The 22,877-nt window shown below is 44.3% G+C and overlaps 1 protein-coding gene across 1 annotated transcript in view; it reads right to left on the bottom strand.

Moving 5' to 3' along the window:
* The window catches only part of Tnni3k (TNNI3 interacting kinase), a 287,127-nt gene that overhangs the window by 6,741 nt on the left and 257,509 nt on the right, over positions 1 to 22,877 (bottom strand). Inside the window, exon 24 of the mRNA XM_052178863.1 lies at positions 141 to 220. Within this exon, the coding sequence (XP_052034823.1) occupies positions 141 to 220 (80 nt within the window). The remainder of the gene's footprint in view (positions 1 to 140; positions 221 to 22,877) is intronic.

Below are 22,877 nucleotides of genomic sequence, written 5' to 3'. Positions count from 1 at the left end.
CAGAGCTAGAGACTGTAGAGTATTTTAAAATTACCTATCATTTCTGGTTATCATAAAATACAACAATTTCTCCCTCCCTACAAACACGAGTGAGCACCAACCGTGCCCCAGCAGTGATTTCCTTGATATCTGTTACTTACCGTATTTATCAACAGTTGAATACCGGCCACTTCTGTTCATTTCTTCCAAAGACAGGGCTGGAGTAGTGTGTGTCCCAACACTAGAAAACAACGAGACTCAGATGGATATGGGGTGCTAGGCTCATGAACTATCATAGGAAACAAAATTCTGTCACCGAGCATAGATCCCAAGAAATGTCAACAAGATGTCAGTGAGATTCAGGTTTATAACATCTTGTTTGGGGTGAGCTCAGAACTGTTGGACTGAGTTAGAACTACACCTAGAGTCTTGTTTTCTTCCTCGTCAGTTATGGTTGCCAGCATATAACCTGGGGGGCGCACTCTATCTGAGTCTCAAGTTTTATATTTGTACAATAAGAGATGGCTCCAATATTTTCAGCATCTTGTTTTAGTGATTGGGTATAAACAAAAAGAGTATGAAGCCAAGATGTGGCAGATATTGAAATCGTGACTTAAAAACAGCTAAGAACATTGATGTCTTAGTAGGTCTACATAAACATGACACATCCTAAGCCCTACTATGAAATGGTACCTCCACAGGACTGGGGTACTAAGTGGGGCACTTGTGTCCAGTAGTTTAATTAACTCTAAATCAGTGCAGCACCATTTTCATAATTCACAGTTAGGCAACAGAATCCCAGGAAAGCGGCTCCAGAGGGTGGGTGTGTGATTCATCTAGAACTCTACTTCCCACAGCCTGCACGTACCTGCTCCACAGGTATCGTTTCCCCAATGTTGCCAGACCCTCCTCTTTCCCCCACTTTCTACTTGGCTTTGTCTAAGGGGTGGCTTCCTTCCCAGTTCCTCATCTCAAACTGGAATTTACAGACCACTCCGCCCTCCCCCATCCCCTACTTGTCCCCTCTGCCAGCCCTTGCACACATTAAGCAAGGTAATCTCAGAAGAGCTTCCCTGGGGAGCCCAGAAACACCCTTCCTGGGTCCACAGCAGAACTCTTCACAGCAGGAGCTCCCCAGCCTCCTCCTTGGCTTTGGTCCCTGGCATGGATGTCAGCTGGAGTCTGGAGTATCCTTCCCAGTCTGCCCTGCGGTCAAGGCTTCTTTAGCTCGGCTCCAAACACTGCCAGCTCGACCCATCTCGAGTCTATTAAGGGAATCTCTCTGCTCAGGACTTAGGCCGTTCTTTTCTTAATTGGTCTCTCGGCTTTCACCCCTGTCACCGAGCGATACATTCTTCCCGTATTTTCCATGGTGTTCATTTCAAAATATAAAGTGGGTTAAGACATCTGCCTGGTCTGCCTGCGTAAGCCCTCCCGGCGGATTCCCGGTTCACTCGGGACACAGTGCAAATGCTCTGCTGCCTTCCCCAGATCCTCACTCCTCTCCAGCGTGCTCTCCTGCTCTCTATCGAGCCCTTCTGGCTCCAACTTGGAGCCTCCACATTGCTAACTTGCCCTCAAGCACTCCTCCCAGAGGACCCAGACCCTCGTGGCAGGCTCCTCTGACACAAAGACTTCATTTCACTTGCCGCTCTCTCAGCCTCTTTTCCTCTGATGACTATTCCAAAGTAGCCCATCTTCTGCTGTGGTAATTCCATTTCATGATGCTTTCATTTATTTTGGAAGTTGTTGCTACCTCTATATATGTGTATATATACATATATATACATATACATACATATATATATATACATATACATACACACACATACATAAATATACATACTGACAATTATATCTTTCTCTCTCTCTTTTTTTTTTTTTTTTTGGTTTTTCAAGACAAAGTTTCTCTGTGTTGCCCTGGCTATCCTGGAACTCACTTTGTAGAGCAGGCTGGCCCCAAACTCAGAAATCCACCTGCCTTTGCCTCCCAAGTGCTGGGATTAAAGGCCTGCGCCACCACTGCCCTGCACAATTATATCTTAATGCACAATAAAGCTAGGGACTTTAATTTCTTATTCCCTGTTATGCCTTCAACTCTTAGCGTCACCTTGGCACATAGAAGCCGGACCAATAGTGTTGAAGAATTGACTAGATGAATGAATTCGTAAGTGATGCCTACCACTCAAGCCTTCCTCCACTCAGTACATCTGTAGCAACAACCTTAGCTCAGCCTGTTCCCACTTGCCCTTAGTCCCGAAGGTCGAAACCTGAGCATTCCACTGCATCTGTATTTGCTTTCTTTGAGGCTTTGAGTCTTATAGGCTACTGCTCTTCACCAGGCCCCTGGTTCCACATCAACACAAGTTTGGCCATAGTAACTGATATTACATTTTCAAAACATCCCCAAGAATTCTATTCCTCATGACTGCAGCTAAACTGCTCACCCTGCTTGCATGTGTATATTGGCATCTCATTTGTCCCCGAGAGGAAGCAGGGTATGTTATGGCTGAGAGTGAGCAGTCTATATGTTATGACTAGGAGTGAGCATTCTACATGTTATGGCTAGGAGTGGACATTCTATACGTTATAGCAGGGAATGGACATTCTATATATTATGGCTAGGGGTGGGAATTCTATATGTATGGTTAGGGATGGGCATTCTATATGCAATGGCTAGGAGAGGTAACTCTATATGTTATGACTAAAGATTGAATTCTATTTGTATGGTGTGGGATGGGCATTCTATATGTTATGGCTAGGAGAGGGAATTCTATATGTTATGCCTGGGGTGGGAATTCTATATGTTATGGCTAGGGATGGGCATTCTATGCTGGACTGCTAAAGTAGCATTATGTGTCCTTTGCTGGTTACTCTATGACAATAACTGACTTATGCCTATGCATCTGTAAAGTGGGAGGCAGAGAATTCGGAGATTTACTGTGAGAATTAAGGCTCTTCAGTGCTAGAGTTTAGGAAACAGTCAGTAAAGGTTGCTTGAGATTGGTGTCCTTCCAGGTCAGTGTGCTCTGTGAAGACCCCTGGAGATGGCCTCCGCCTCTTCCGCACCCTCAGTACTAGACACTGTAATCACAGTGCTACTGTGAGTCTGCTCTGATGTAAAATTGCTGTATTTGTTTACTATTGAACTCAGCTACATAGAGTGGGACCAAGATCCTGTTCAATATTGTTGGACTCTCAGTGGCTTGTTCAGACCTTACCATCAAAACAAAAGTGTGTTAAATAAAACCAGGTGCTTCACAGCTATACCTTTAGAGAAGTCCGTTTTCTGGAAGCTAGCATTGGCTCATATGCAACTGCATTAAAAATAATGGTATTTCTAGGCTCACTTCTTTAAGCTGCAGAGAAGGTTTCTTGGAGGGAGGGAATGATTAAAGAGAAAAATTCTACTGATTCAAAGTGTGACAGCATCACCTCAATCAACATTAACTGGTAAACAGCACACAATTCTGTCTACAGACTGTTGATTTACTTTTTAAAATTTAATTTCTTGTTTCAGTATGTGTATGTAGTCTTGTTAGGGCAGTAGCTCCATTTAGGCAACATGCTTTGTGCAGTAGTCTAGGCAACAAGACGGTAATGGGGAATAAATACTTTATCACCAAATGGCTATCTGATTTCCTGTGAATAAAAGCCCATCTCCACAATGCCCTGGGTGTTCAGTGGCTGAATGCAGTTTACACCAGGGAACTCAACCTTCCCCGGGGGATGCCACACACACTGGCCTGGGGGCTCTCTTCTTAGATGGCAAACAGATGGAAGCCAATCATACTCAGGTCAAACAAAAGAAGAAACTAGACTCTGATCAACACAGCTAGCTCTTCACACCCACACACCCGCGACCTTCAGCAAGGTTTCACAGGTGCTCAGTTTAATTTGGGTATCAAGACTTGGGCTGAATTAGTGACTACAAAAACATGGCTGGCTCAGTGATGCAGCGACCACAAAGCCCATGCCTGCGACTGTGAGCCCATGGCAGGTAAGGCACACACTGGCTTCTGTGAGTTTCATTGGTTTCTGTTTCTATTCTGTTTGTATTCTGAGGCAGGATCTCAGGTAGCCTGGGCTGGGCTCTGACTCACAACATAGTTGAGCATAACTTTAAATCTGGACCCTTCTGTTTCTACTTTGCAAGTGTCTGAATGATGGGTGTTACTTACCACATCCAGTTTGGGGTGTTTTAATCATTATTGAAACTAGGAAGCCTTTTTATTCTAAAAGGATGACAATGCAAATGCATGTGTGTGTATGTATATATGTGAATATGGGTATAGATATGGGTATATGTATGTATATAGGTATATGTTTATATATATGGTTATGTATGAGTATGGGTATGGATATGTATGTATGGGTATGAGTATATGTGTATATATATATATATATATATATATATATATACACCTATGTGTGTGTGTGTGTGTGTATGGGCATGGGTATGTATGGGTGCGTATGGGTATGGGTATAGGTAAGGGTATGGGTAAGGGTAAGGGTATAGGTATGGGTATATATGGGTATGGGTACATGTATATATGTGTATATGTATGTGTATGGTATAGGTATGGGTATGGATATGTGTATGGGTATATGTGTGGGTATATGTATATGTATGGATATGAGTATGGGTATGTATGGGTGTGGGTATATGTATGGGTATGGATATGGGTATGGGTGTATATGTGACAAGGAAATCATATATATGTGTGTGTGTATATATATGTACACACACATATAGTGAGTGTAAGGTAAATTTTTCTTTTATAAGAAGACAACAAGATGGTTTTAAAGTTCTTTTTGTATGAAATTATGCAATGTTTCATAGTACTGAATAGTTTTTCACTTTGAACTAAATAGTCCACATGGATTCTGCAGCTTGCATAGACACAGCTAGTGCTGTTGGCTTAAATAAACGCAGTCAGTGATATGAAGGACAAGTATGCCATGTAAAAGCTATCAATTGAAAAATAAATCAAGATATCTATAAGGCCACAGAGCTACAAGTCACAGACAAGTACTTAAAAATAGAGGACTTCCCAACAAGGCTTATGCTGCTTCACATGAGGGTTCCACAGAACCTAAGGCCCTGGCTCCTGGATTAACAGACACTGTCTTAAGCAATGTCCTAGAGAGACAGGGCAGAGATTCTGCACTCTTCTGAAACTACTTACATTACTAGAGGCCACCACAGTTGAGTAAGAGTTGGAATTTACACAGCTCTGCCTTGTGGTTAGGATTGAGTAGGGGAGGCTACAGGACAGAACACACATCAACTTTCAGCAGACACTAGGCAGGTTCTCATTCCTGCTTGGCCAATGGAAAGGGAGGCTCATGTCAAAGGGCATGTGGCTGGACATCCAGAAGCAACAGGGTCTGCATCAGCCCCTCTGGGTGACTCTTCCCATAGGATTAGGCTGAGCCTTAGGCATTGTGAATAATTAAGTCAAAAGTCTGAAAACAAGTTGAGCAGTTCCCAAAGGGTCATAATCACCCTACCCCAGCAACTGTGAAAGCCAAGACTTAGCAGCAGTTGGAGCCAGGTGCAGAGGTGTCTCTGGACGTCTCAGAAGGCAATGTCTCTGGTTACTCTGTCCCTTGTGTTTCCAGAAGGGATTCATGGATGGTGTGGACTGACAATAACCTAGCACATCACAAAGTTGAGAGACGCCAACTTCCATTTAGGCAGAAGATCTGAGGGCTCTGCTCTGACTCTCACCAAGGGATGAGTATCTTATTTACACACACACACACACACACACACACACACACACAATCTCTCCCATACACACTCACACACATACACAATCACATACAATCTTTCTCTCTCATACATACTCACACATACTACATACATACACACTTATAAACACACTCACATTCTATCACACACATATACATTTACATATACAAATAATCTTTCCCCCCACACACTATATATGTACACACTTATATTCACACACTCACATTCTATCACACATACTCATACACATACATATTCACACACTCACACACAATCTCTCTGTCATATACATTCACACACATTCACACATACTACATACATACACACTTATATACACACTCACATTCTATCACATACTCACATACACATTCACACACTTATACACTCACCGAGTGCGCGCGCGCGCGCGCGCGCGCACACACACACACACACACGCACACACCATACTGTACCTGGCTATACATGGAGTGTGGTATTTGTAGCTTTTTATAGATAGTCCACTTGGTAGTTTATAAATAGTCCTATTTGATGGAGAGGGGCACCTCCTTTAGTGCTCCATTTCTGAGGAAGAGTCACAATGCCAACAAGATGAAACTGAGCAGAGTATGGGGGAAGGCAGTTCACAGAAAGCCATCACGGGCTGATAGCCTGGTTGTGTAAGGCTGACTCCGGGGAAGGCATAGAGGCTTCACTGAGGGTTGTGTAGGTCATCTTGTGTATATTCATGTTGCAGTGCATGAGAGGTGAGGGGGGGAAATCTCTTAAAACCAACATTGTGATAGTTTTTCATCCAGAAAGGTGTTTCTTAAGCAATTCCAAGAAGAAGTAAGGAAAATATTGTCTGAACAGACTGGGAATCTCTCCTGACATCTCTCCAGAGTTGGAGGATGAGCCAGTGTCACAGCGAGTCCAAATGGTCCCATTTAAAGCCTCCAAATCAGACAGAGTTGTTGTTTCCAAACCGCAGCCTGCCAAATGCTTTTTGTGTTGGAGAATGAATCACAGGTTTGGCTCCAGGATCTCTTGAATTCTCATATATTTCCTAGAGCCCTAAACTGCTGCTGCGTGGCATTCCAAATAGGCCCCCAAAATAAACCCTTCTTTCTTCACTACCTTCTTTCTTGGGTGACACCTGCAGCGTTGGGACTGTGGTTTGGTGAGTTATGGTTAATGTATACTGTTATCTATAACTTTAATGTTAATGGAATAAAAACCACAGAACACCTAAGTTCAACCACAGTGCCATAATGGTGACAGCAATTGCCTATGCTTACTGAGTTCTGTAGACTGCATGCACTTTTCGTTGCTTAGCATGAAACATCTTGCTAAAAGCCCCCATGGCATCGGGGCAAGTACAGACTTTACCTCCATTCTGTGGAGATGGGAGTCCAACTCATAATGTTCAGATGCAGTGCACCAACATCCAGGGTTGGCAAGAGGCTGAAGGAGGGCTCGGACAAAAGGCCTTTAGATCTTCACACCTGACTTTCCCAGGAACCTGCAATCTGTTTAATGGCATCATACATCACACTGTTTAATCACCTGGGAACTCACTGAGATATGGTACATAAAAATGAACACCAAGTTCCTCAGTATAAACATCCTTTGTCTTCACAGAATTAGTAGAATCATCTTCTACTTCATGCCTGCTTGATTTTCTAAACATTGTTCCTTTCCTATGGCCACACTTGGGTGACTGTCTCCTTGCAGAGATGTTAAAAATGAGGTATACACACACACACACACACATATACACATTCATTTATATACAAAACACATATACATACATACACATATGCACACACCATATAAACTCACATAAATACACACATACATACCTACATACTCACACACATACACACACGTGCACATATACATAGACACACATACACACATGCACACACCATATAAACTCACATAAATATACACATACACACCTAAACACACACTCACATACATACACACATGCACACATAGACACACATACAAACGTGCACACACAACATACACTCACATAAATGCACACATATACACCTAAACAAACACACACAGATACACACTGATCTTTTAAAATTCTGCATTATGATTTCCACCCTCAACCCTACCACCCTCACCTAAGGGCCATGTTCTAAGCTGCATACATGGGTTCATCTTCCTATAAACAACCCTAGCAACATTGAACAACAAGAAAAATCATTAGGTGACTGGTGTGATTAAACACTCTGGGCAAAAATTCTTCTATTGCAATTGGTCCAATTAGCTTTTATGAGCTAACAATGTCTTTGGGCTACCTGCAGCCTGGAAGAATTAGAAATTTGGATGTCAAATAAGACAGTGCCATCCAGGGACTCACAGATTTGCAAATGTTTTTTTGTGGTTTATTGGATCTTTTTGCCATCTGTCAAAACCATGCTCCTATGTAAGGCTATTAGTATAAAGATCCTGGTCAGAGGGACCCTTGTGTGCTTCTCCAAGGGGAATATATCCATGTAGGGAGCCATTTCTTTCACTCAAAATAAAGTTCACATAGATGAATTCTATCAGAATTTTAGTTCGTTGACACCAATCTAAGGAACTGAATCAAAGAAAAGACAGAGAACCCAGAGCTGAAATGCTAATAAAGGTGTTTATGCTGTGAAATCAGTGCTTACCATGGAAAAGGCTGAGCGGGCTGCCTGAACCTTTTGGCATTTAGCTGGAAACAAATTGTTCTATTTAAAGTGGATCTACCATGAGGGATAAATGCCTTGCTCTGACTTTCCTGCAGCTCCTATTCTCTCTCACACAAAGGGGAAGACAGCGTTTCCATCAGAATTGCAAACACCTTGGCCTCACTTCGAAACAGTCTAATTATACTTCTATTGGTTAATTTATCTATTAAGTTCACATTGTTTATTATCCAAGACTTTATCCTGGCTGTTTGCACAGCATTATTTTGTATTTGTCAACATGCAATTTCTGCGTTTAAGAATGCATTAAATTAAAACAAATTTATTGCTGCCATTATATAGAATGGGCAATAGCTAAAATCTTTATGGAGCCAATGATCAGTGCAAAATCTCTCTTGCAGGAAAATCAGACCCATCAATTTTCTTTCAGTGGCAGATATCCCCAGCCTATGAAAGCCAAGGAAGGCTTGGCAACCAACCAGGTCAGGGCTCTTCTTGAGCCAGTAGGCAAAAGTCCAAGGTCCCACTCAGCCCCCTCCCCATTTTAAAAGGAAAAAGTAATTAGCTAAAGATTTATGAATAAGGAAAGTGCTTAAAGTATGTATTAAATCCTTGACAGCTAGTGAATCACTGATGTGCTCAAAAGTGATGCCCCCCAAATCTCTCAGTTTATCTCAAAATTTTAGCAGGTATGACTGGGTTAGAGCTGCGTACCACAGCAAAAGCAGGGCAGGCCCTGACTGCTAATGTGAGGAATATTCTTGAAAGGATAATATCCTTGAAGGCAACCACTTCCCAGGCTCACCTCCAGCACTCACTGTTACTTTAAAAAAGAGAAGGAAAAATTATATTTTATACCTCAGAGATCTCGGCAGCAAAGAAATCGAAAACCAACTCCTCCTGCCCCATTTTCCCAGGATTTATTTTCCAAGAAGGAAACTGGGATCTTGAGACATGAAGTGAGTGCTCCAGACTCCTCCAGATTCATACATCAATATTATAGAGGAGTCAGGAGTATGATCCAGGATGCCCCACTCCTCTCTGTCTGTGGTACGTTGGAGTCTTAAGTAGAAAGGGGAAAACAATGTTGTTGAATTCTAGCTGCATATCCCTGCCAGAAGCTTTACAGACAGCATTAACATGACTTAGCAAGCCCCTTTACATGTGAAGAAACAGGCTGGGAGAAAGTAAGTCATGCTTTATTTGCATAGCATTAATTTATGCTTAACCAAGTGGCAGCTAAACCACTTGCTATTTCTGCTTCATATTATTGGCCCTAGAAGCCAGTATACCCCTAGCCACACACCCTCATGGTTAATACCCAGTGATGCACAATGGCAGGGGCAGGGCTACATCCTAAAGACACAGACATGAATGTGTTACATGTGGACCCTAACAGCTGGGGAAGGGAAATGCAGGTGCATACAGTGAAGTGCCAGGAGAAGGGGAGGCACCCTGAAGTGTGCCCTTCCTATCAAAGTGGAAAGGGGAGAGAGGGGGAGTTCTGGGTGGAGGAGCACAGTCACCTGAGGGTAGGACAAGATAGGTGTGCATGGAAAGACCTAGGTGTTCTGTTTCCCGTGGATACTTAGTGTTCCCAACCTCAAGGACTAGGAGAGGAAGCAGCAACAGTTTAGCGATATTTTTCTTTCCTGAACAATGTACTAGTATGTTTCCAATCAGATATTTCATCAACAACCAAGAGTTAAGTGTTCGGTATTGACTCCCAAACTGGCTGTAGAATGTACTCTCAGCCCCCATCCACGTTTTGCTGCTTATCTTGATAATAGTCCCTATCGAAAGAGAATCTGACTTGATTTATACATTGCATTTAGCAGTTGCTTTTAATTGCTCTGGCCCCAGAACAATTTCTAAGTCTCAGCCCTGAAACCTGTCCTTTCCCCCAAGCCCTTGCTCCTTTCCAGTGGTTGAATTTAGAAGGCAAGGTCTTGGTGTTCGCTCCACAAGTGCGAAGCAACGGCTTTCCAGCCCTCTCCTTGGTAGGCAGGTCTAGCGGACAGTGTGAAGGAAAATGCATTTGAAAATGTTTGCAATGTATGTCTCACCATCATAGTGGACATCTCCACTTCCACTTGCATCTAACATCCCACCATTCCCATTCTCTTCTTTCCCACATTTATCCTTTCATTCTCAGACAGAACCTGGCTGCTAACAGTATCTGTGTGTTTGGTCATCTGGTTGATGTTGCCAAGTGCACACACCCTTTCCTTCCTCTGCACACACCTGCATTTCCTCCCTTGGGCTCTTGTACCCCACACTTATGGAGATGCTTTCCTTGTTTTTAGGCCTACCTCCTGCACTGAGTGATTTCCTCCCCACTCTCCTCAGATCCCAACATGGAGCCATGTCCCGCGGCAGGCACTGCAAGGCTCTTTTCACAGAGCCTGCAGGCCAGCTCTGCCTTACACATCCTCTTTCCCACACTCATGCTCAAACATCCCCACATGGTCCATGTGACTGTGCAGCCGCTCTCCTCAGGCCATGGAGACCCACTGCTGTCTGTCTTCCGGCATCCCTATCCTGATCCCCTTCTCGAGCTCTGATCCCCTGTGTGTGGCCTCTGCTCCCCCTGCCCCTCTTGCAGATGCCCTGCCCAGAGCTGGACACTGATTTCCATGTCAGTGTCCTCTCCCACAGAGTGCCTTCCTCAGCACACCTGGGCTCCAGAACCTTGGCTGAGAAGTCTCAGTGCCCCAAGGGAACTCTGTCTTACTGTGCCAGGCAGTGGCAGTCACCTCTCTCACTATCGTGGTCTCTTCCTTCTCTGATAATGAGGAAGCTGACCTGACCCAGTCCCATCTAATGGCTTCTGGATCAAAAGGCTCAAGAATGGAAAGGAAGCAAAGGGAAGGGAAGGGAAGGGAAGGGGAGGGGAGAGGATGGAAGAGTGAAGAAGGGAAGGGAAGGGAAGCAAAGGGAAGTGAGAGAAAAGTAACAACAATGGAGATTTTTTTTTTTTTTAAAAGTAGATAATGCAAGGTTGTTGGTGAAAATCCCTGGTGATTGCTCTACCACTCAACAGTTCTACATGAAGACAAGATCTCCTTAGTTGGGTCTGTGCCTACTTCTTCTCTGCACCACTCTCCGTTTGTCTGTTTGTCCACCATGGCATTATGGACTCCCCTGGCTTTCTGTCTGAGGACCTCTGTGTTTCCATTTGTCCCCCTTGAAATGCATTTCCCTAGGTTTCTTTGGTCACCCAGCATCTCCTTCATGATCAGTCAAGCTCGCAGTGAGCACAAGCCACCACAGCCCTACACAGAGAAAGCTGATGTTTAGAGAGCCTAACTAATTTTCCCAGAAGTTAGAGCATATGAGGGAGAGAGCTTGAATTTGATCTCAGGGCCATATGAGTCCAAGCCTGTCAGCCATTTCTTTAGACCTGGCTAAAGAATGTATTATACGGGCGGTTGCACATATACATAAATAAAAGTCATAAAGCCAATTTTATCAATGAAATGTAAAACCACCAAGTAGCTAAGCATGCGTGGAGTCGCGTCCATGTCTCCTGCTTCTGTGTGGAGGGAAGTTAAAAGTATGTCTTTGCTGGGTTTATTTCCCTGGGTTCTTTCGTGTAAATTCTGATCTCTGCAAGAAATTCCATGTACCTTTTTTCTTTATGACAGGCCAGTCTGAATGAGAAGGGTTTGAAACTCCCTAAACTCTTTGAACAGGAGGTACATTGATCTTCGCAAATCATTTGAATCACCCTAAGGGAGGTTAAAATTACAAGCAGTGTGTGTTTTTGTTTTTGTTTTAAGTGAAGGTACACCAAACCACTGGGACCTGTTGCCTTACCGCACATTAGCAGAACTTGCCTCTTCCCTCGGTGCATTCTGTGCTGCAGATCCTGGAGAGCAGAGCAGCATGGACTTTCCAGGCATCTTGTCCTCCTGATGCTCTCTGTGGAGATGTAGGGTTGACAACCCTCTCCCGATTGATGCTCTGTGACATCTCTTTGAATACTGGGGAACCCAGGCCTTGACACGTCCTGCTGATCACACCACTGCTCTGGCCTTCTGGGTCGGTGGGAACATGACTAGATTTGGTAAGAAGTGCTTAGTGGCTTTTGCACATCTTGATGGCAATTTTCATAGTGAAGCCATAATACTTTGCACACCGGAAAGCCTACCCCTTCAGAGCAGCAACTACCTCTGCATACTTGGTCCTTCCGCCCTGGCACGGAGCTTACATGCTTACAAAATGACTTCAGTTGGACCGAGCTTCTGGTCATTTCTCCAGCCTCCCCTCTCAGCATAATTTCTGTGTGTGGGTCAAACAGTAGGTTAGGATTATGGTGTCAATTCAGACTGAACTGAGTTTTCAGTCCAGCATCTCCACAGCCTATGGGGTACATTCCTAGACCTCGCTTTTCTCCTCCACACCCCAAGGACAGTAAGATCACTTGTCTCTGTGAGGATATACTAGATGATATAAGTGCAAAGAGCTCAGAAGAAAGCCTGACACATAGAGTGTGTTTGGTGAACATCACTATAACAGTGATGTGTTATAGAATAACACATAGTAGGTGCTCTGCAAATACCAGATATCTTCAGGGTGAGCCTTCCCAGACACCCTACCTATAACCACAAGTCACAGTCCTTTCTCTACTCCCTTACCCCTACCATTGTATCAAAATACTATGCAAAACTACAAATGTGTCAAGGCTTTTTTTTCTTTCTGTTTTTGAGACAGCATCATAAGCATTTCAGGCTGGCTTCCAACTCCTTATGTAAATGAGGATGACCTGAACTCCTGATCCTACTGCCTCTACCTCTCTAGTGTTGGGGTTGCAGCCTTGCACCAACACACCTAGCTGGGGATCCTGCTGCTGGGACTCAAATCTCGGTGTTGTGCACGACAAGCACTCACGCTCGACAAGCACTCACACTACCAATACAGCCACATCTAGGACCCACATAATTTATTTAAAAACTTACATCACTCCACTCAACACTATAATTAAATCTTTATAGGGGACTCAGTGACTTACATATTTGATGTTACATGAGTATCCTAGAATTATAAACCCTTGATAAGTTGTGTTATTATTATGTGTTGTTATTATTTTTTGTTAAATAGATGAATTAAGGAATAGTCATTTCCACAGAACTAAAATAAGTGGAAGATCTTTTATGAGCCTCATTCAGATGCTATTTTGTTGTCAGCTGCCAACATATTTTCTTGCATTATTTTTTAAAAAGAAAAATTATGTGGTGGTCTTACAGGAAGTTTCCAGTTGATCCAAACCTAGCGAAGGCAGTCAGTCATATATCAAAGCAAGATGGAGTCCTTGGAGGGGAGGAACAGAAGGTCTTCTAGCAGTCAGTAAAAGAACAAGGGCCCTTCTACTCTTCAGGTCCACAGGGACTTTCTCTCCTTGTTTCGCCCAAACTAGCACGAGCAGGCAGGAACAATCACAATAGATGTAATCATCAACATGACATGACTGTCACCACTCCACAGATGCTCTGTAAATGTAATATTTACTGTGTATTTTAAAGATGTTTTGTGTGGGGGAAATCACTAGAGGCTTGGGGATACAAAACTACACAGTTGTGTGTAGTCAACCACACAATAATTTTATATATATGTATATATATACATATATATATATAAATACTTGTGTATATATATATATGATTTCGGGCTGACTTCCAACACCTTATGTAAATGAGGTTGACCTGAACTCCTGCATATATATAAATATATATACATATATGTGTATATATATATATACACATACATATATATATATGACATTGGGAATGCAGAGAACCACAGAAATCATATGCAGATCTCCTTGCCTTTGTACATACATAGTATCCATGAACATTTCAAATACGATCACGTGTGTGAGGCATTTGGAAATCATAGTAATGATTCCACCTAGTATTCCTTAATTTTCCCAGCAGAAATGGGGCAGGGTGTTATGTTTATGATTATTTTTTACCACGAGGGCAAGGATGGATCATTCCATGTGCCCGAGGTCACCAGGCTTAAGTCGAGACAGGAGGGAAACTTCAGTGTTGAGAGGCTTCATGTGTTGCTAGGCTACAGGAAGCCTTGTGAAGGGCGGTGAGGGAGGCCCGGGATCCGTGTACTCATTATTAATCCGCGTCTTCAGATTCCAGTCTGGAAGTCAGACATCTGAACCTCTGGACGTGGGCTTCCACAATCTCTGCATGAGGCAGGCTTGTATTTTATGTGTCTGAGCTTAGCCCTGCGTCCCCCTACAGGCAGTTTCCTCCAAAGTCAGGGGCTTAGGCAAAATGAGCACTGGTTCAGAATCTGTGAGAATCTCTAACTTCAGTGTAGGCTTGGGTCATCCGTACCCCAGTAGGAAGTGGATGGTGCTTTACTGGGCTGTCTTCCTTAGCTCTTATTCCCAGGCACACACAATTCAGTGGCTGAGGCAAGCACCTTTTGGGGCGGGCTGAAAGACCAATTCCATTGTGCAGCTTTGTGAGATGCAGCACTCCCAGGATGCATCTGTATGCTGTGGAGGGAGAAGTCAGGAATCTCTTACTGCAGACATCCCCAGCCACCTCTCCGGAAGCGTACCTCTCACTGTCTTTCAATGTGAGACCCGGATGTGAAAGGAAACGGTTTCTAGGGGCTGGTAATCAGAGCTGTGGTGTGTTCCCATGGGAACGCTAGACCCGAGTGCTTCCTTCCTTTGTTTATGCAGGCTTGCGGCAGCTGCCGCCTTTGGATTCTGGCGCTGGCAAGCGGAGGCAGCAGATCCAAGCGCAAAACCGCCCTGACTGTCTCTCTTTGAAGCTCTTGAGTCCTCAGCCTTGTATTTGTGTCTGGCTCTGATTCATCACGGGCCTGAATGCTTCACCTGCTATATCAAGTTTCCAATAGAGCTTGAAACAGATTTCATGAGAAAGGCACCAACACTGGCCAGCAAATCTCGGCGGGCATGGGAGGTTTGCAGGGAGAAGGGCAGGGAATGAGGCTGATGGTAATTATCTGCGTCTTCGATTACTGGCAGATATTGATATACATATGTCCTTCATTTTATTTTCTTTTTGTTCTACCAGGGTATCAGCCACCTGCTTGGAAGATTAACAATGGCTGGATGCAGACCCAGGGCTTTGGAGAAGTTATTATTCATATCAGAAATGGCATTATGAATAGGCTAGCATGGATTTTTTTTAAAAAAACTTATTCTCTGAGATCAAAGCACTTCACATTCAAACAGAAAGAGCTAAAGACATAGACTCACTCAGAAGCCGTCTATTCCTTCAGCGGTGCCTCTGCTCCCTATAAAATCCATCACGCTTTGCTGAAATGGTCTGCTCACACTGTGAGGACAGATACTGGGTCTGTCCTGCTGATCCCTTGGCCTTAAAAATATTGGAGTTCTAGCAATAACTTTCTAGATAAAAGAAGAAACAGGGAAGCGAAGAAGGGGTTGTAGAAATGGTAGCACGTTGGGAACTGTGGGGATGGCTCCATTGGTAACGGCTTGCCTTGCAAGTGTGAGAGCCTGAGTTCTCTCCTCAGGAGAGGGCAGGCTACCTACGTATGGGTCATTGCAGCACTTGGGAGGTATAAGCAAGAGACTCGGAAGTTTAGTGTAACCCTTGGCTGTACGGGAAGCTTGAGAACAGCCTGGGATACATGAGACTAAACATCAAACAAAACAAAACAAAACAAAACAAAAAGCTAACTTGCAATCACAGGGAGTGAACGCTGGTGCTGGGGTTGGGGGTGGGGAGAAGGCATAGAAACAGCACTGATAGAAATACCCGAGATGTAGCCATCCTTGAAGTCTCTAGTCATGCTTAATCCTTCTTCTAAGCCGCCATAACCACACGACTGTCACTCTGCAGCTCCTTTGACCTCACGTGGTCACAACATTCCACCTGGGCCAATGTTCCCCAAGGTACAGTATCTTCCTGGTTCTTGTTGAACTAGCTGGGTGCTGCTAGGTTAGCCAGCTTTCCTCAGGGCCTACACACGCCTCTGCCAGACTCATCTCCTTAATCCAGCACTGTACCTAATTCAGCTCCTGCTTGAACCTGCGCCAATGAGTCAGCTCTTCATGCCTAGTGTCGCTTTGGTTCCTGGTTCTCAGAGAGTAGTTCCTGGATGATCGACCTCTGTCCCCTGTGAGCAGGCTACCCGTGCTGTTTCTACAGCCATCATTCTGCCAGGCCTGAGATTCAGGTGGTTGGTCCAGTAACCTGTGCTGCAAGAGGCCTCTGAGTGATTCTACCCACTTCTTATTTTGATAACTACTAGCTCTGTCATAAACCATGACCTCTGGCTCCAGATAACTGAATTTCAAATGTGGATTTCTCATGTCATAGCCTACTCTCAAATTGTTTTCACACACCCTCAATCACCTTATGCCCTCCGCTTCTTCACCGTCTAGATAAGTGAGACAGCGTTCATGTCTCCGCTGGGAACCGAACACAGTAAGTCTGGAGGAACAGTTGATCACGAACCCTATGTCTATGGAGTCTGACCCATAGCCCACCACTGCTAACTCTCCTTACTGATCCTACACTTACACTTAAGTCCATTTTGCAGCCAGTTCTGCAGCCCTTCTTTCCACTTCCTGCGCCGTATGCCCTAGCCCTGCGCCTTGTTCACCTGCGCACTCAAGTGCTTGATGTGTGTCAGTGAAGAGCAGATGCTAGAAAATTCTTGACAGTGATTAAGCATCCTGGGGAAGAAGCTCTGTTCCAATTGGATTGTGTAGAAATTCTAATGGAAGTTAATGAGGCCTTGGCTTACTCTCTGACCTGGGAAAATAGGATACTTCAGATCTTTTATTCCCATCTGTAAAATGGGATTAATGTTATTAACCTCCTTAAAAAGAATTATACCTGCAGATAGAGGGCACATTAAAAATCACCCACAGGTATGGAAAATGATTTTCCTGACAGATAATGAGCAACGCCTGGCAGATGAGGGGCAGAAGGGGAGGCAGGCTATTAATAATCTCCGTCACAAGAGCTGAGACAACCGTGGTTTTAGGTTTGAATGGCCATAGTGTTTTCTTGCTACTTGTGGGGCCTCATGCAGCCAATACCATCTTCTAGGCCTCTGTTAAATTTTGATAGAGGTTTATGAAGAAATGGTATCTATTGGGGACATGAAAGTTAGCAATTCTAGTTTTTGGAGAACTGGCAATATGGCCATTTTATCTATGTAGAACATAGTGACCCTGAAAAAGACCACTTCATGTAGGCAGAACAGGCTGGCCTTGAATAGGGCCATTTCAAATATGTAGAAAACGCTGACCTTGAGTAAGGTCACTTCAAAAATGTAGACCATGCTGACTCTGAGTAAGGCCACTTTGAATATGTGGAACACGCTGAGCCTGAATAGTTCTATAAGTAAGTTGCTTAACTGGCCAGGGAAAGGTCACGGGGCAAGTGACCCTATGAATATAGAGTCCCGAGCACTGGAGAAGTGCTGTGTTCACAGTGAAGCTCGAGGACACACCAGGCCTAGTTGGGTAGACTGTTTCATTTGTAACTGACTACACTACCCACTGTTACTAATTACTTTCTCACTCAAGTTGCAAACAGGATTTCCTATACTGTCCTGAAAACCTAGCACACATCAGCTCTGGATTTAGACAGACTAAGCTACCCTTGACTTACCTGTTTACTACCTAGGGTCTATTCCCTAGCTGTTCTGATCTGCTTTCCAACCTCAGAAAGGAGTGAGGCTCCATTGTAGAGAGCTTGTCTAGAATTTTCAGAGCCCTGGATGTGATCTTTTCTATTGGAGAGAGGGACACACACACAGAGAGATATACAGGTAGGCAGACATATAGACACATAGATGCACACAACACACAGATAGATGATAGATAGAAAGAACGATAGATACATAGATCGATGATAGATACATGATAGATGATAGACTGATAGATGATAGATGACAGATAGATGATAGAGAGCTGATAGGTGATAGATGATAGTTAGAAAGATGGATGATAAATACATTATAGATGATAGATGATAGACAGATGATAGATGATAGAAGATTGATAGAAGATAGATAGATAGATAGATAGATAGATAGATAGATAGATAGATAGAACGAACATATCCCTATGTCCCTGGCAGGTAGCTGAGAATATCTGATTGCAGTGTGTGAAACCTCCACAAAGCTCAGTTCCACACATGATTTCCATTTCTGACGACTGATGGACAGAAGAGAGAAGGGCAGCAGCTTTATCAGGATGGGCCTTTCTGCGGACGCTCCTCCTGTACTTCAGTTCACCCTTCCCATAGTAAGCACTTCAGCACAGGTCCAAACACAACCAGTAGCTGCTTGAAAGTGCCATGGAGGTCCTTCCAGTGTGTCAGCCTGTGAACCTCTGACAAATGCAGAGCATTACGGAAAGGCTTTAAAACATTTGCCCCTAGCCGTTTGGTCAGAATGAACACATTTATTAGCTGGTATCTCATCCTTGGTGGCAAAAATAAACAAGGACTGAAATAATCTGGCCATAAATGCATGCTGCTTCATGATTCACACAGGAAGCTGCAGTTTTGGTGTGTCTGGGTGAGCCTTCCTATGGAAACGCCCAGAAGCCTTTGAGAAAACACAGTTATCATGAACTGCCTGACAACCTTTCCCAGGGAGAGCAGGCAGGCACTGCAGCACCAAGATAACTTTATTTAATTAGTTGCTAGAAGATTATTTACTTGCTTCATAAGACAATGGCCTGTCAGTAAGAGATCCTTCCTGCCTTTGCAGATGTGTCTGTGGCTCCTGAAGTCTTTACAGATGCATCTGAAATGTGCTTTCAGGTGTCCTTTATGTGAGCGTTTGACAGGATAATAGAATTAGATTTGCTGAATTTCACTAAACTCTGAAGTAATATGTCACCAGCTTCGCTTACTTTTCAAAAAATATTTCTCTCTGGTAATGCTCATCAATCTAGCTCTTCAAACCCTAAACAGGAGGCTCTGGAACAAAAGGATGGCTCCATCGTTAGGCGACTGACAGGAAGTTAAATAGCGAGCCATCCTGTGTGTAGTAACAACTGCACTGGATAAAAGAAGACTTACTTAGATCTAGAGAGAGAACGGGGGAGGAGGAAAAGATGACAGATACAGAAAGCGTGGCTCATCACACAGGTGTGGGATGGTGAGGATGGCCTCGTTGTACCAATGTGCAGAGGAGAATCTGTTGGCTCTCCGCAATGGCCGGTTGTCCTATGTCCTGTGTCCACCTTGCATGGACTCACTCTAGTCAGGGTAGTTGTTTTTCTGGATTAAAGGGTTTCATTCACTGAGAGAAATGCTGTGGCCTTACCATATTTCTGAGTCCTAGAGTAACAGCTCAATAGGTATTGGCTGAGTGAGGAATCAGAACCCCTTGCGTTACAGTCAACCAGCTCCTCCACCCAGGCACCTCAGCTGTGATCGCAGGCCTGTCAGATTTGTCAGTGCACACAGAGCAAGCACAGTTTTCTGTTGATTCCAACAACAAAACTCTTTGATGAAGGATTTGTTAAGAGTCCAAAAGCTAGCGTCACCTTTAAAGTGCCTACTGTGACTTCTTCATGTGTCATGAGGAGTATCAGTGAGGTGGCAAAATGCATCTTGGTTTTCTGTGGTAAGCAATTTGCCTGAATCAGAGGCAGAGAGGCAGCTCAAAGCGCTCACCACCCCCATCCTTAGGTTAGAAACTGTGGTAGGAAGTTCTCATGGAGTCAGGCATGCTTCAGGGAACATACATGTTGATGTAGACCATGGCAGGAAGCGCTTGCCCGTGAGGTAAGTGGCACAAAGGTGTCCTGTGAGCAGCAGGTGCTCTTTCCTGCGTTCAGCAAGCCTCAGACGAGAAGCTGCCATCTGACAGGTGTTATTCTAGGCACTAAAGGATGAAGGCAGATGGACTGTATGGGCGAGAGATGCTGGGCAGCAGAAGCACATATGGCTAAGGTACTGGACAGTGATTTCTGCAGCCCAGATTCATCACACACCTTTCACTGTGTAAATCAGCAAATGACAGGCTGTAGAAACCGGGTAAGCTATTTTCTTTCCTTCTTTTTTTAAATAGTAGCCGCACCTTTTATTTCCTTTTCCTTGAAATTTAAAAAGGGACATTCATAACAGGCAGTTTTTTATCAATACCATATAGGTGATGGATCAAGAGCTACCTGGCCCCCTTAATTCCAGGGCGGTGTTGTGTTCGAGAAGGCTATCAGCTGTACCTGAATCCCTTACATGTCCACCTGCATTTCATTATTCTTGCCCACCTGCAGTTTATGACAACTGATCTTAACACAGCTGTAGAGAAAACATGGTCGATTGCACAGTGTCATCAGAGCTTTGGGTCATGCCGCAGAGCAATGCTGAGAGTTTTTTGTTGTATCTGGTCACATCCAAATGGGTGCCTGTTCCTTGCCTGGGTAGAGTGAGGTCTTAGGGACCAGATCGGAAGCAGGAGGCAGGAAGCACCTCTTTTCCTTCCATTTGTTCCTGGGTAGAAAGCAGCATAGTCTGCTCTATTTAAACCTCTGTTCAAGTTAACCCTTACCCTGGCTCCTCTCATAGTTCATTTTGGCTCCTCCCACAGTTCTCCTAGGGCTCCTCCCACAGCCCCTCCCAGGGCTCCTCCCATAGCCCCTCCCAGGGCTCCTCCCATAGCCCCTCCCAGGGCTCCTCCCACAGTTCCTCCCAGGGCCCCGCCCTATCAGCTCTACACCTCTCCAGTCACATCTTAAAGCTTCCTGCCTAGGTGCCTTGACTGCATACTACAGCTTGTCTTGTTAATTCTCCCTAGCCTTCCTAGAGTGGCAGATGCTCTTATTCTTGTTTAAGCCTGTCTCTTCTCTTTGCTTCTCTGACACCTTCAGGAAACCACGAGTCTCTCTAGGTCTGGAGGAGGTCTCAGTTACCATTGTGTTTCCAGTGTCTGCTACAGGACATAGCAGTTAGCAGGAGCTTGAAAATGCTACACATAAATGCCCACGCATCAGTGCAGCCACCATACAGAGGGCACTGGACTTGTGCAGAAGAAAGTCTTAGAGCAGTTGTTTGGTTGTAAATATTTGCGTCTGTCTCAGTCAGCTGTTTGTTGGGCCTCTCAGAGGGCAGCCATGCCAGACTCCTGTCTGTAAGCACACTACAGCATCAGTAATAGTGTCAAGCCTTGGAGCCTCCCCTTGAAATGGGTCCCAGTTGGGCCAGTCACTGGCTTTTCTTTCCCTCAGTCTCTTCTCCATTTTTGTTCCTGAAGTTCTTTTAGACAGGAAGAAGTCTGGGTCAGAGTTTTTGATTGTGGAATGGCAACTTCACCTCTCCACTTGATGCCCTGTCTTTCTACTGGAGGTGGACTCTACAAGTTCCCTCTCCCCAGTGTTGGGCATTTCATCTAAGGTCCCTCCCACTGAGTCCTGAGGATTTTTTACCTCCCAGGCCTCTGGTATATTCTAGAGGGTCCCCACTATGTCTTAATCTTTCAATTTTGTTTTAATGTACTTTCAAACATAAAGGTAGGCACTGATTAATTGCCCTTACTAATTATGTACACTTGTTAAGCCGTCACTAAACTAGGAAGCATGCATAATCTAAAAAGGAAAGTTGCCACTCTGATGCAGAAGCAAGAAGAATTTTTCATACAACTGGAACTCGGTTGGCAGTAACTACCCTATAGCCACATTTTCCATTCATAATGTGCAATGGAAAGACAGCAACAGACAGCATTCCTGTTGTCTCAGATTCCTGCAGCTTGTTTTGTCATGTGCTGGCTGACCTGTATAATAATCAATGCAACAGAAGAGAAACATTTGCTTAAAACCAGTGTACTCAGGGGCTGCTTTCTGAGCCTCTGAAATCTTTTCCATTTTTATACTGGACTCTAGTTTCAGCAGGCACACCTGCAGGAATTAGGTAAATGTCTATGCCACAGCCCTTTGGTGATTTCTTTCCCATCATGCGCTGTATCCATTGGTATTATAGACACACATCAGATGAATGTGTAAGTGAATTAATATAGAAACAGCCTCTGCAAAGGAGGCAGGGACACTTTCAGTCTCATGGACACCTGGGGTTGGAACTGCTTCTAAATGGAGACTACAACTTGGAGGAAGTAAGCTATGGAAAGGTTTGGAGGTGAGGGGCATCCTGATACATCAGAGACTGCAGTGGCATGCCTTCGATCTTGAGGCACGCTCTCAGGCATGTACCTGTAGAATGCTTGTTAAAGTGCAGACTGAGCCTGGCTCATCTCCCTGGGCCTGTCCGTCTTTCCAACAGATTGCCACAGATGCTGAAGCTGATGTATGGGGACCAGTGCACACTCTCTTAAGTCATTATGGATGTGAATCCGGAGACCTGAAACCCCACCTTCCCCAGGGAGGGATTCTGTGGTGTTCTGTGGGGGAGTAGGATGAGAACAGCCCCCCTCTCTGTCACAATGGCTCGGCGAGAAGTGAAAAGCTGACTCTTTAGAGCCAG

The sequence above is a fragment of the Apodemus sylvaticus genome, chromosome 4 (assembly GCF_947179515.1).
Source record: "Apodemus sylvaticus chromosome 4, mApoSyl1.1, whole genome shotgun sequence".
NCBI classification, from domain to species: Eukaryota; Metazoa; Chordata; class Mammalia; order Rodentia; family Muridae; genus Apodemus; species Apodemus sylvaticus.
The sequence above is the reverse complement of the archived record's forward strand: the minus strand, read 5'-3'. Positions and strand labels throughout refer to the sequence as shown.